The following is a 14,813-nucleotide window of genomic DNA, read 5'->3' on the forward strand; positions in this document are numbered from 1 at the left end:
GAAAGTTAATTGCCTATGAAAATGAATATAAACTTGTCTCAAGCAAAGCACAACTGAGACCTCAGCTCAGGCACCAAGCCCTTCCATAAAACAAATAACACAAATTCTTTCCGTCACACATACCAGATTAATGAAACCTGAATTAAATATTTTGTGCCTTAACTAAAGATGTTACAGAACCATTTACATACATTCGTATGTTCGTGATCCTTGAGAATCCCAGAAGGCGTAACTCAGACAGTAGCACATAAAACGTTGTAATGGAAGGCAGCTGGGATTCCCATTTGTATTTTTTTCACAGTACAAGAGCTAGTGGGCAACGAATGAAGCATAGAAGACAGCAAACGTACACGTGCTGGGGGAAAACACTGTTTACATAATTAACCCATCACCGTAACTGCCAAACGTCCTTTTAATGTTGCTATTCACAAAACATCTTATACAATTCATATGCGTAATAGAAGTACTCACAGAGATGCAAACTTGTCTTTATCACATCAAGCGGGAAAACTCCTATTTACTTGAAGGAGAGCTGAAAGGTGTGCTTCCAGGCTGAAGCCAGCCTCCAGGGCTCGGATTTAGCCCATTTAATGTGAGTCCCCTGAGAGAGCACCCCAAAGAGGAGTGCAGCCCCCTTAGCTCTCCTGCGTACCAGGGCAGACAGAGGCAGTCCTCGAGCATGATGCACATATCGAAGGGACTGAATTGCCCCGAGGAGACAACCGTCGCATTCTACAGATTATACAGGGAGCTATAGGTAAGCGGGTGCATACTGTGTCAGATGCCTGCAAACTAGATGGCACAGATGTTGAGAAAAATGGGAGTGTGAGCACAGCGCTTCCCGGGATGCTTCTGCTGCTCCTGGCAGCTGGGACAATCCCGGGAGCAGATGGATTGCTGGTGTGAGCCCGTTATCCCGGGAGAGGGAAACTGGAGGATGCAGGGAAATCATTTTATTTCAAAACTTGAAAAAGTGTTCCTAGAAACAGTGGGCCTAATTACTAAGAAAATGAACCAATGCATTTCATGCTTTAAAAAGGCTTTTGTAAGAGGTATTTCCAAAGCTGCATGACGTCCCTGTCCGCGGGATACCTACACGCTGCAAGAAATACCTGCAGAGCAGCCAGTGCTGGCGAGAAAAAAACAGTGCTTAGGCAGCACTGCTTTAAGAGCTTTTTAGACTCCCTTAAATAAAAGCTTACCCAAGTTTTTAAAATCTCATTTATAGTGGATTTCAGCAGTAAAGATTTAAATTATTTAGTGACTTGAGCCAAAACTGACCTCATCAAAAGCTGCTGCTGGAGTGCATCGAGCTGTTAAATATCTGCATTGTAATGTGACGGTGCAGTTACGGCTCGCTCGCTCACCAGCCCGCAAAAGCTGCCCTCGGCCTCCCCGACTCCATTTTTCAGTGCGCTTGTTATGCTCCAGCATCTGTGGGGTTTTTGGTTCTCATCATCCATGCGTGGACCTGCACCTGCAAACGCTATAATGAAGATAAAGTGGCCGAATTTATCGGGCAGTCCTGATACCCCAGTACAAATATATGGGGGTTTAACTTTGTAATGTGACCTGGCCCGTGACTGTACCTCCGCGTACGTGAAATCATTTGTCTTTGAAAATGGAAGAGATGACATGCTCGTGAATTGTGAAAGATGAGATTTGGGGTTAACCTGCACTGCTTATAAAAAGCTTGCTTGAGACCGACTCTGGAAAAAAAAAAAAGAAAAAAAAGGATTTGATGCTAACAGAAATTTATTATGGGAAGCAGCACCCTTTTTTTGCAGCGCTACCGGCACAGATCTCCCGTGCAGTCCTGCCACCAGTACGGTTGGCTAGGCAGGATCCTGAAGGTTGTCAGGAAAATGAGGAGCACAGGGTGATACCATCCCTTAAAGGATAACGTGAAATTTGTGTGACAAATGCCACCTGTCACATTAGGAAACTGATGAATTACCACTTACTGAATTAGTTTGTCCTCTTCAGTGACTTGCAGAATTATAGCAGAAATATTTCAGCTTGCTTTCATAGCTTTATAGACCTCAGAAACGCTAACCTCCTCCCTTTCTCTGCTAAAATTGCAGACCTCTGTTTGAAAGGGATCTCGGTGACTTTTTTATTACAAAGCATTATCTCATAAATAAGTATTCGAGGAGCGCTGTGATTTCTGTTTTGAGTAGGTTTTACTGATCACCATGGGTTTTTATTTTCTTCTTTCCTCTTGAAATGGATTGCTTTGTATTCACTAAGAAAGCAAAAATTGTTTTGGCTGTAACGTCAAACTGGTTTGCAACGAGCAGAGCACATCTGATCGCCCCTGAGGATTGCCTGGGGGGGAAGGTGTGGGAGGGAGAGCTCGGCTTTTTCCTTCCAGCTACTCTACCGCCTACATGCCCAAATAAATCAGCTCCCTCCCAGTGCTCTCCATCATCTCTGAAGGGCTTCATTTGCCTGTGGTCATTACTTTTCCCTCAGTGACAAAAAGAAGCAGTGTTTTTATTGACCTTGACGTGCAACCACTTTCCCATTCCCCGTTTGCAGCGCTCTCAAAACATACAGCCCTGCGCACCGCCGTTAGCCCACAGACAGTACCTGGGGGGAAATTTTCCCGGCCAACAACAAAGGGCAGCCTGAAAGGGAGCTGTGTTGACGTTTAAGTGTAGAAGTTGTTTTACTGCTCAGTCAAGCTGGCCAAGGCTTTTCAAAAGGGGCAAGTGATGCATGCGGCTAATCAAAGCGACGTTGAGGGGGTCAGCTTTTCAAGAAATCCAAACTAATTTCATGTTAAAAGCCGGGCTTTTATTTTTATTAGGCAGCCAGTCAGTCATCGCTTCTGGAATGAAACCTCAGGGGCATCTCACGGGGAAACAGAAAGTGGCTCCATGGGAGGCCAAGGAAAGCTCAGCTTTCTCTTACAGTGGTGATTTTATCTTGTCCTGCATTGTGCAGGGTTGTATGGAGCGGCCCAAGAAATGACTTTTCTCCTGAAGCAAAGCTGTTCATGTCAGAAGGAGGAAGAAAAGGGCAGCCATAGATGTGGTCCTGTTAACGGAGCAAAAAGAACCATTCCTGATGGGAGCTGTTGGTCGTGGTTATAACAGAACAGGTTCCAACTCAGATTAAAACAAGGAGTAGTTTTCATTCAGTCTGGCTGTGATACACCTGTAGCCAAAGTAGGAACGGTCAGAGCTGACGTGGTTTAGTCACCATCAAGCGTAACTGTTCCACAGTGCTTAAGGCTGGATTTTCTTCAAACTAGATGTGGACTTGGACTAATAGAAAGTCATTGATTGCAGTGAAGTTTCTCTAATTTAAGCTACTGTAGGTGAGAAGAGGCCTGGGCCCGGTGCGGGAGCAGTCACCACCAGGAGCTCCAGGCCCTGTTAGCTTTCCCGTCCCTGGCTCTTCTGAATGCTCTTGTGTTGCTGGTCTGAGGAGCAGAAGGGGTAAGCTTTCCCACAGCGGTGCAGGGCCTGCGCAGAGGAGAAAAGCAGAAGCACGCAGCAAGAGTAACAGGCTGAAGGGACGGGGAGTCACTTTAAAGCATAACAAATGCTCAAACCCATTAAAAAACGGTGAGAGATGCACAAGAGTGCATACCCCCCTACCGAGTGGGTCGGTAACCAGCCAGCAAAGCAAGCGGCTATCTGGCGAGATATTTTGCTAGATAAGCAGTGATTTTGAAACCGTATCTCAGCGTTCCCGTGACCGCCTCCTGAAAGGCTGAATTACCTTTTTCTTTTCTTACAGTGGCTCGCTGTCAGATAAGCGGTTTATATTTACTTCAAATGGTAAGAACAATGGCTTTATTTTTAGCTATTCAAATTTTACCTTTTTATTTAAGTATTTTCTGTAAAAGTTTTGAAAAGTAATCAGGAGAATGTCAGGCTGTGTCTAGGAAGGATATTTTAGGACAGCCATTTTTTAAAATTGGCAAGTTGAATAAAAAAGTTGAAGGGATGTGAAGTGAGCTAGAAAAAAACACAGAATAGGAATAGGTCATACGCGCATAGAGGAGAAACAGAAATAGTATTCTGCTGTTACATTTCTGGTGCCAGCATATGAAAAATGGCAATCAGATAATCCCATTTTTATGTACTTTAGGTGGCAGAAAATGAAAGCAGTTTTTCTTCAGACATTTACAAATTCTGTCTTCGTTATACAAGAAGAGAATGAAAGCATAGAGAGGAATGAAAATATATTTACATTGCACTGATACGGAACGAGTTTTTGTTTATGACTTTCCAAGATGCAAAAGTGTCTTTAATCTGTCAAGCTGTTCATTTGCATAAAACATAGCAAAGAGGGGGGAAAAGTTCGCGCTTGTTCATTTGAATTATATTTCAGTCATCCGAGATAAAATCATTTACTATTCCACTGAAAACTGTAGAGCATGTATAGGCCTTTGAAACTGCCAGGGAATTATTTTTAACTTCACTGAAACCTTATTCCACTGGCCTGTTTTCTCCGAAGAACCTTGATCTGCAGAAATTTTGCGGGTTCTTTGGTGGAGTTTGTTATACTTACCTGCAGCTATTATCTTCATGATATCACCTCTTGGCAGCAGTATTAAGGAGCTTCTCTAATGAGTAACTTTCCTAGCCCTAATTGCAGGTGAAAATCATGAAATATTTACAGTAAAGTGTTCCTTTCAGTACAGTGCCTTCATCTGAGAAATGTTTTGTACAGCAAAATTAGTTAATGCCAATCTCGAAACATAAATATTATGTTTCAGAAGGAAAATTTAAAAATATAAGACATCTTCACAAGAATGAGACAAAACTGCGGAGATTAAAAAACAAAATGGCAAAAATAGCAGATGTAGTTAGAAGGTGTCATGTATGTAGGAGTTAAACTGGTAAAGGAGAAGGACCGCAGCACTCTGGTACTGGATCATCCACTACAAATTGATTGGCATGCACCACAGCTAATGGATAGCATCAGGCTAGCACTAGATTAAGCAACATCTGACTTTGCTGTTGTGGGTGGTCTTCATATGTTGCTAGCCTAATATAAAAATATGCTGTGAAAACACAAAATAACTCCTTCTGTCTGTCTGTATGGGGACTCCTAGGCTGCAACAAATCTCTAAGTCTGGAAGAGGGATTCCTCTCCAAGACCCAGGTTACTGCATCTTCCTACTGGGAGGAGACCAACGAATTTGGGCAACTATTCCAGTGGTCTCCCAACAAGGCTTGGCTTCAAGCCCCAGGATTGGCTTGGGCCTCTAACCACAGCAGCAATCGTGAATGGTTGGAGATAGACTTGGGAGAGAAGAAGAGAATAACGGGTATGTCACTATCTGGTTATTAGAAGCTGGGGTTTCAGCTGGAGAAGAAACTGAATGCAGCTGAAAAGCTAATAATGCACCAATGCAATGTTTCTTTCATTAAATGTAACGAAATGTTCTGCATTGAGGAATATTATTTTCCTATTTAAAAAATCACGGCTATTTACAAGACTGGTCTTGTATATAGGATTGAACTCAACTGTCATGCATGCCTGATCTGTAAACATGCTGTTAGGCTCAGAACAAAATACTTACACGGGGACCAGTAGAGTCTGGATGGATGATAAACGATTGCTTAGGATCTATTAATGATGCAGTTCTGGAATCAATAAGAAACACTAAAGTCATAGCCTTTGAAACAATGGTCCAGGTGAAAGAAATTCCTGTTTCCACTTCCTGGTTAAGTTGTAAAAATGTAAATTACAGTTGCTGCTAAAGTTGTAAAGACTCATGATATGGACCATAATATCAAAAAGCAATTACCATTTCTGGAGTCATTAATTTGGGCTCTGGTAAAAATTCCATTGCTCTAAATTCACAATTTAAAACTGATTTCCATACTTCACCCAACTTTTAAACTCAATTCCAACACAGTTTGAAAAATAAATTAAGACTTAGAAGGCAAAGTTCTCCAAATTGTTTCGGCTTCTGTGTTTGCATTTGAAAATGTTCCTTTAAAAGAGACACCTAACAAATGAAAATGTATTTTGCATTTTGTTAAAAGGGATTAAGACCACTGGTTCTGGATCCATGACACTGAATTTCAACTTTTACGTAAAGACATTTACAATGAACTATAAAAATAACAACTCGAAATGGAGAACTTACAAAGGGATTCTGAGCAATGAAGAAAAGGTAAGGGAAAGTGGGAGGGGTAGGAAAACAGAGCAATAATGCGTACGCTGCCTTGACATTGAAGGGCAGGCTTTCACTGTCAAGAAAGATTAGGAGTTTCAGACTTGTCTAGACTTGGGTTGTCTTCACCAGTGTAATTTACGGCCACGGAGTAGATAGCGAGCTTGTTGAAACAAGGAAGTTATCCAGGGCTTGCTGAAGTTGTGAGACACACACAGGGAGGCATGTGTATGTGTGTATCCTTCTTTGAAAAAAAACGTTGTAATTAAAGCTGTACAACAGGCTGTTTGGGCAAGTCTTTAGCTCAGCTCAGTGCTTGCCCGTGCTAGGAACGCTGTACCAGTGCAGAAACATTGGTCGGCACAGCACCAGCAGAGCTGAGAGTCAGCTTCAGATGCACCAGCATGGCCAACCCACCCCCCACAAGCGAAACAACCGACTCGGGTAAAAGCACAGCACTGCTGGTGAAGCTGCGCCTGCGGATCAAGCTCCTGCTCGGCTGTGTTATCACCAGGGACGGCACCGCTCCCTGCCCCTCGCTGGCGGGACTCTTCTGACACAAGTCTGTGGGCACAGCCTATGTCTGTTAGGAATCGATGTAACTGAACTTAAAATAAATGCTCTTACACCAAAATACCTGTCCACAAAACAGCTTTCACAGACTCTGAGTGACTTTAACAACGAACAGATAAAAGCAGTGCAACTAGTCCCTGCAGACAAAGGATGTGCTGCACAGGTTTGTCTGATAACCTTTTCCCCTGAAAACCTCGTGTTTCCTTTCGAACAAACAAAAAAACCCCTCTCTGCCCCCACAGTGTTCAAAGTCAGACCTTCACTCATCATTTCTGAGGGAGCTCAGCTTGCCTCAGGATAAGGCTCTACCTGGTCCTCAGTCCTGACAGCAGTTTTTAAAAACTCGGTAGAGCTGTAGAGAGATTTCCTACTAGCTCTGATTTTCTTAGCTTGTATGGCAAGGAATTTCACTGCGCAACGTTAAACTGGCTTAAGATTTCTTAAATGTTAAACTCGGGGGTGTTGGCCCAAAAAGTCACAAATCAACCTAGTAGTGGCTGAACTGTGAAGGCTAGCTATTTAAAATCTGCAGGTGTGCAGTTTTTCACAATGACTTGTTATTTACAAATAATCTTATGAAAGTATTATATATGATCTTAGTTTCAGCTAAGGTGCATGACAAAACCTGTCCCATCCGAACCCCATGCGGCGTGGCATTTTATCTAAGAAATGCTGAGCTCGCTTCCCTATCTCATCAGGCTTTTAAGTTCCCCTAGCATCTCCAGGAACTAATTTTGCAAGGACTACTGTTCTGCACATGGGCTGAGCTGATTCTGGGAAATACTGTAAAAGTGCAGGGAAAAGGAGACCCAACTACATAGTTAATAATCACTCTTCAAGCTTGGTACAGAAAACTGACCATTTTACCAAAATGTCTAGAAATATTTCACTTCAATTTTTTTCTTTTTACATTTTTATCCCCTGTTGCCCAAGTAAGGGTGCTGCAGTGCTATTAAATCAAAAATGATAGCATTATACCAGCATACATTAACTAGAAATTACACAGAATTGAAACAGAGTGATAATCTTTCTTCTCCGAGCTAACAGAAAAATGTGATCATCTGTCAGAACTAAAATGATTATTTCTTTCCAGAACTCTCATTTCCAAAGATCTTGTGGCTGCATCCCAGATTATCAATATATTAGTTTTAGGATAATGAAAATCTTTGAAGTTGGATGTCAGGAGCACTTTGAAGAACGAGACTTTTAGAACAGAGCAAACAACGTGCTTACGTTTCGTTGCAGGTATTCCAAGGCAACTCCAACGCTGGTGACATAGTACGCAATAACTTCATCCCTCCAATAGTGGCCCGTTACGTGCGAATTATCCCTCAGACTTGGAACCAAAGAATAGCATTGAAGCTCGAGCTGATGGGCTGTCAAATAATGCAAGGTATGGGGTAAGCGGCGCTCCCCAGGCATGGTGCCTCCAAAGCCCCCTGTGCTACCACAGTGCCACTGATGCCCCCTTCTCTTTTGCAGCTAATAGTTCATTTACGCATTCAATGTGGCAGAAACCAAGTCAGAGCACAGAAACCTCCCTTGGAAAAGAAGACAGGACTGTTACGGAGCCCATCCCGTTGGAAGAAACTAACTTGGGTAACACTACCTAGCGCTGCATTTTCTCTAGGATGCACCATGTCTTCAGCCCAGCCTGAGTGAACTTTAAACTTTCTCACAAATCAAAACTTTTCTTTTCCCTTCAGAGTTTATTAAAGGTTAATGACAGAGGGAAGAGGGAGGAACATAGGCTCTTTTTGTCTTAAGGCACAGAAAGAGATTGAAAGCCTTAATTTTCCTTGATGTGTGAAACATCAGGCTTTGGTTTCCCTGTCGTACTGGTTTATTTGCCATGCTTGGTGGGTGGCTCAAGGGACTACACTGAGCACTCATCAGCATTTTGTGGAGGAGCTCTTCCTCACCCTCTTCCTATATTTTATAATTTTTTCAATACGTGAGGCAGTGATCTCACAAAAATGTTACCTTCTCTCTGCGCAAACATGACACCTCCCAGAGCAGGTCCCCAGCTATAAGCAACATATAGTAGTGCATGGTTGGGTAATTAAACACTATTTCATAATGCCTATGTTCACAGGGGCTCAGAAAACCTTAATTCTCATACTTCTGCCCGGAATATGCAATCTTCATCCTTTAATGTTGTGGAGCTAATTTCTTGGATCTTAAAAAGCAAGCCAACAAAATTTGTTGCTTATACTGACTGCTTGGTGGACCCATAGCTGGGCAGGAATTACCAGACCCACCACACCAAACACTGCTACCCATTAGGTAGCTCATAGTTGTAGGAATATCTTTGTAAAAAACCTGGTTGTTAAGAAGCAATCTGTAAGAAAAAAAAGCTCTTCTGAAACTGCATTGCTCTTGCCAAGAGCAAGCTCAGTTCATCTGTGCAGTGGTATGGATAAATTGTATCCATGTTCACTGAAAATGAAATCTACTGAGATTTCATCTGCTCAATTGTAAATACCCTGTGGACACACGCACCACCTTATTCTCACAGCCTGGTAAGCGTCTGTAGGAACAGCGAATGGCACGCTCCTGACACAAGAGCCACCCCACTGCTAATTTCCAAATCCCTGCTCTAAACCATGTTGTGTTAGAATTTAACAGGGGCTAAAAAGGTTTTTCCCTAGCTCCACTCCTGGAAATCTTTGAACTACTTTGACTGAAATGTTTCAACCAATTCAGCATGAGCCAGATACTCGGCATGTAAAATTGCAGCCTCGTTTGGCAGTTTTATAAGCGACTGAAAGCAGAGTTGTTGTAAGTGGCTTTTTAAAAGTTACCTAGTGTGTAGTAAGAAAGAACTGCTCTTTGTAAGGATGCATATAGACATTAAGCCAAGTGTCAGCCTTGAGAAAGTATATTTAACTCTCGTCTCAACACTGTTCCACACAGGTACATGGCAACTAAGTACAGCTGAGGACCGGTCTTGCAGTTTTATAGTTTTACATTTTCATGCTCTCTTGCAAGGAGTGTTCCTGCAAGATTATCTGCCTTTTGCTAAATTCTCTGTAGTAAAAATTATCAGCCTCAGAGTAATTTGCCTTTTTAACTTTTATCCTTTTTTTTTTCCTCATGCAGGCTTAAAGCTTACAGCTATAATTGTCCCCGTCCTCATCGTGCTGTGTCTGTTCCTGTTCTCTGGAATCTGTATCTGTGCAGCCCTAAGAAAGTAAGATACTGTCTTTTGTCATAGGAGGCATTTGTGGCTACCTAGCTAGCATGTCCAACTACGTGCCCTCTTTCCAGAGCCTCTTTACCAGGGAGCTGGAAATTGGTACTGTTTGGCAGTCTTCCTTTTAAGTAGAACTCATGTTGTGTCTTTGTAAATGGTATTTCTCATTGTACGTCCCCCCTAGTCGGACAAAAACTAAGGTGAAGGAGGTCAGAACTGCACACCCCAATTTACAGTCCAATGTAACCGGCTGTTCTCTTCAGCCTACATATACCCACAAATACTAAGGTGTAAAGCAATCGAAAACGGAATAGTCTCCACACCAAAGCCAAGTTAAAATTCAGTGAAGGGAGGATTTGAGCTATCTGTCTGGATCATTTTCTTTCACTTCCCTCCTGTTGTGTTTCTGCTTCCCAGACCCTTAAGTTAGAGCACTTAACCTAGCGGGCTGAAAGCAGAGCTCAGCTGTAAGGAGTTGCAGGCGTACACTGGTAAGCAGCTAAAATTAAGCCACTTCATTTCACAAGTCGGAGGACTGGAAGAAGCATTGCTAACTGTGGTTCCTGCTAGATGTCCATTCATATGAACCTGCCCTTGCATGTAGAACAGGGAAATGCTTCTGTCAGCAGATGGGGATTTGGAAGTATAAGCAACGCTCTGGTGACATTGCCTCATCACTAGCGGTACCCAGCTCTGCCTTGGATTCCCAGTAAATCTATAAACTAGCCAAAGAATGCAGAAGAGCAGACCCAAAACATAACCTGGAGTGACACATACGGACATGGACACATCGAATCGATGAGTGCCAGACACAAGAAATTTGAACACCAGCATTCTCAACTTGCATACAGATGGGGAAAAACGAAATGTCAAAACCCCGGGTTGCATGCCTTATGTTCCAGTAAACACCGGCCTCCAGGAACTCAAAGTGGCGCGTCGTCCTCAGCCACTAAACACAAAGGCTCTCTCTGCTGGAGCTAAGGCATGAAGCTGAAATGCTGTGAGTGCAGATGTTTATAAATGCTTTCCTCTCCTCGCAGGCGAGAAGCCAAAGGACTTTCTTATGGATTATCCAGTGCTCAGAAATCAGGTTAGTGGAGAATCATGCGCTTTGTCCTGTCCTGTCCATTGGGCCAACAGGAAGGGGTTTATGCAACTAAGCATGAAATGCTTATGAAATAGCTTCCACGTTTCCTTGTTCAAATTCACCTCTTCATACAAGGGAAACGGCAAATGATAGTCCCACTCGTGTCATCCTAGCACAGTGCCCTGAGAAACAATGTAATTTGGTTTCTATGACAGAAAGGCAATTAGCAAAAGATCTATTATACAAAGCGCATAAATTAGCATGTAAGAGTGCTCCCAGGTGCCCCCCCTTTCCTTCCCTCCTCCAAAATACCTATTTTGCAGAAAATTGCTGCTTTCTTTTTCTTTTCCCCACAGCAGAGGGAACTGCCTTTCTCCAAGAGAGCAAGGGCTAATAATTTTTTATGGCTTTAATATTTCCATCTCGCTGCCCTCCCTGGTTGGAACTGTATTTATAAAGCCTAACAATACTGAATTGCACTTCATGTGTAAAATCTGAATAGGGGATTGGCTTGAAGACTCTGCTTTAGGAGATGCCTGCAAAACCTCTGTGAAATATATGCTTTGTCTTGCTCAATACCGCTTTCTAGAGTGGAGTCTCCCATCAGCTTGGAAGTTAGTTGGGGTTTAGCTGTTTTTTCCTGGCCAGCCAACTCTATAGAGGAATATTCTTCTGAATCTCGGCTTTCCATAAAAAAAGAAACCACTAAGCAATTCACACGTCTCTTGACAAGTGCCTTGCAATAGCTCAGCTCCGAAATTTCATCCCTCAGCAGGTGCCGACATCAGTGAAAGGAATGCTGTTACCCACTGCAGCTCACCCTCATTAGAAAATTAATTTGTACTTAACATCTTATTTGCTGATAGGATTTTTCAAGGTCACATCATAATCCTTTCTCACTTGCTAATGAGGACAAATCCCAAGAAATTGGAGATAGCCTCTTACCCAGTCAGTTCATTTGTTGCGTGTGTGCTTCATAAATCAAGCTCCTAAGCCCTCGTGAATCAGGCTTGGGACCTAGAAAGCTGGGAACTGAACCCACCTCTCCACAGACCTCCTGTTGCAGGCTCCAGGCAAGTGCCTGACACTGGGTTTTTTCTTTTCTGTTTCACAAGGATGTTGTGAGAACAAATTAGTTGATGAGTGCAGGTGCTCGGATAGCAAGGGAATGGAAGCCATACTAGTCTACTGAAAAAATGAAATTTTAAGCATTATTTTTGCCACATAAGCAATGGCAAAACATGTAGCTGATTTAAAGCTGGTATTTTACTGATATACTTTGTTAAGGCATCAGTGCAGGCACCTACTGAGTTTGAACCCTTCTTGCCAAGAAAATCCTCTATAAAGTTTCATTTTCACTTGGAAATCCCAGTTGATGATTCACTGTTTCCCTTTCACCCTTTGTATTTAGGGGGCTTTCTTCTTCTTTTTTTTTTCTTTTTTTTTTCTTTTTTTTTTTTTTTTTTACAAACAGCCTGTTTTAGTCTTGCTTTTTAAATACTTTAATATATTGACAGCAATGAGTACACCAAAAATTAAACTTTCTGATAAGTCTGATTGTAAGCATTTAACCTGCTGATAAGCCTTCTATTTTTATTTCTTTATCATAGGTTGTTGGAAACAAATCAAGCAGCCCTTCACCAGACATCAGTCAACTGAATTTACCATCAGCTATAACAATGAGAAGGAGACACCACAAAAACTAGATCTGGTCACCAGTGACATGGCAGGTAACAATTGTTCCCCCTGCGATGCCTTCATTTTACTCTGCGTGCAGAGCAGGTAACAGGGAGAGGGACGGGCCAGCAATGTTACAAGCTCCAGCTCTCATGCAAGGTGAGGCCCAGGAACAGATTTATCTGTGTTCATCCCAGATGTATAGTGAAGCAGCTAAACATATCAGTGGAAAAAAACCCACTATTTTGGAAATCTTTTCTTGGAGTTGTCGGGAAAGATTTCCTGACTCTGAAATAGTTACAGCTGAAGGTAACCACGGAAGGCAGTCAGGCATGGATGCAGTCCAAGAATGTGCCTCGGATAGGATAGTTTGGCTTTGCTGACTAATTTTTGTGTTTCTATTTAAACACAAAAGTCTCTGGAAATAGAACAATGCCCCTTGCTGCTGAGCAAATAGGAAAATTACTTAGCTGTTTGCGGTGGGATGTCATGCCCAGCTGGAAGTCGTGCTAAGATCCCTGTGCAGCTTTCCTGGTGCCTGAACTATTTTGGAGATGAGGCCCCCTGAAGCGGAAGCAGGTAGATGAGAGAGAAGAAAAAAAAACCCCACAGTGCTTCTCTCCTGTGCTACCTTGGCTCCAGGTCACTGTTTGGATAGAGCCAATCCCCACATCAGTATTTGCATCCCAAAGGGATGGTTTTTTAATTCATCCTCTTAGCACATCTTAAACCTGCCTAAGTTTAGTCTGTCTGGAAAGGCTAGTGAGATCAGCCATTGCATGGGATCAGTGATCAGCAGTCCTCCAGAAAGAGTAATTTGCTGTTTCCAGCCTCCAGACCTTAGAAATTCCTTAGAATTCCTCCAATGTATTTGGCAGAGAAATAAATTTAAAAAACAAATGGATGGTTACTGTAATTCCATATGGTGCTGCCCTGGGTATCTTTCAAAGATGGTTTCAATCCTTTACAGAAACTTTCAATATAAATATGCAGAGACCTATAAAGCAGTTTTATTTCATGAAGGAAAGGGAGTGAATAAAGGTTGCTCACAAATCATGGTTCCCCCGGCCGTGTCTGGGGAGCCTCTGTTCTCCCCATCCTTCCCTCCTGCCGTGTGTGGGAAGTCTTAAACCTCAGTCTGGCCAGGCAGCTCCCCATCCTTACCATTTCACTTACAGTCTCCTTAAAAATAAGAAACATGAAATAAAAATATGACCACAGCCCAGAAATATGCCATTTAATGATTTAATTGCAGAGGGCATGCAACTTGCATAGAGGTTAACATGCTACATGAAATTCCCCCCCTTTGAATTCCCGGCTGCCAGTTCTCAAAGGCAGCCGGGAGCAAGTCGAGATGCTTCATCTTGAGCGAGGCAGATTGCTGGGGATGGCGGCAGCGATGTCGGGAAGAGCTGCACCACTTACTCAGTGAAATATCATAACACCTTCACCCTACATGCTGAAGTTTGGGAAGCAGCCAGGAACTGCCAAAAAGATTCACAGGACATATGGGATCGAATTCGACGCTCATGTCAGATGAACCACGATGCCAGAACAGAAACTGAGCTAACTTCTTCGTGCCTGCGTCAAAACATGATACTTTAGCAGTGTCATTTACTAGAGCTGTTCAGGCCACCGTATGTATCTGTAAGAGATTGTCACTAGCACCAAAGCGAGAAAGTTAGAACGCTGAATTTTCTCATAATAGTTTTACTGGATTTTTTTTTTTTTTTAAAACCTTTTTAGTCCAGATCTCCTTCGTACACGGCAGCCTGGCATCTGCCTCGACTAGAGGTGCAAACATGCACTTCTTGAAGCCACATTTCCTCCATCTCGCTCCTTGCTCCTGCTCGGGCCATTTGCCCATCCCCAGCTCTATCCCTGCCGTCCCCCTTGACCAGGGTGACTGCCCGGTTCCTCCAGCGGCACCGGTCCCACTTCTCCTCCCACGGCTCGTCCCCCCTCGCGCGCCCGCAGCAGTGCTGAGCTGGCTTAGCGCATTTCACACTTCCCTTGACTCTCTTGGCTGCCGTTCCATCTAACTTCATCCTTCTTGTCAGTCAGCTACTGCAAGATGCCTTTTAAATAAAGCCGGCACTTGGTCGGGCTCGTTAAGAATCCTCTGGGCATTTTAA

General features: G+C 43.0%; 1 protein-coding gene across 1 annotated transcript in view; it reads left to right on the forward strand.

The window, feature by feature from the left end:
- Positions 1–14,813, forward strand: part of DCBLD1 (discoidin, CUB and LCCL domain containing 1) — a 49,034-nt gene that overhangs the window by 31,408 nt on the left and 2,813 nt on the right. Inside the window, 8 exon segments of the mRNA XM_076333477.1 lie at positions 3,751–3,791; positions 5,075–5,290; positions 6,015–6,145; positions 7,964–8,111; positions 8,201–8,317; positions 9,821–9,911; positions 10,955–11,004; positions 12,612–12,731. Coding sequence (XP_076189592.1) covers positions 3,751–3,791; positions 5,075–5,290; positions 6,015–6,145; positions 7,964–8,111; positions 8,201–8,317; positions 9,821–9,911; positions 10,955–11,004; positions 12,612–12,731 — 914 coding nt within the window.

Source organism: Aptenodytes patagonicus, chromosome 3, assembly GCF_965638725.1.
Source record: "Aptenodytes patagonicus chromosome 3, bAptPat1.pri.cur, whole genome shotgun sequence".
Lineage (NCBI taxonomy): Eukaryota > Metazoa > Chordata > Aves > Sphenisciformes > Spheniscidae > Aptenodytes > Aptenodytes patagonicus.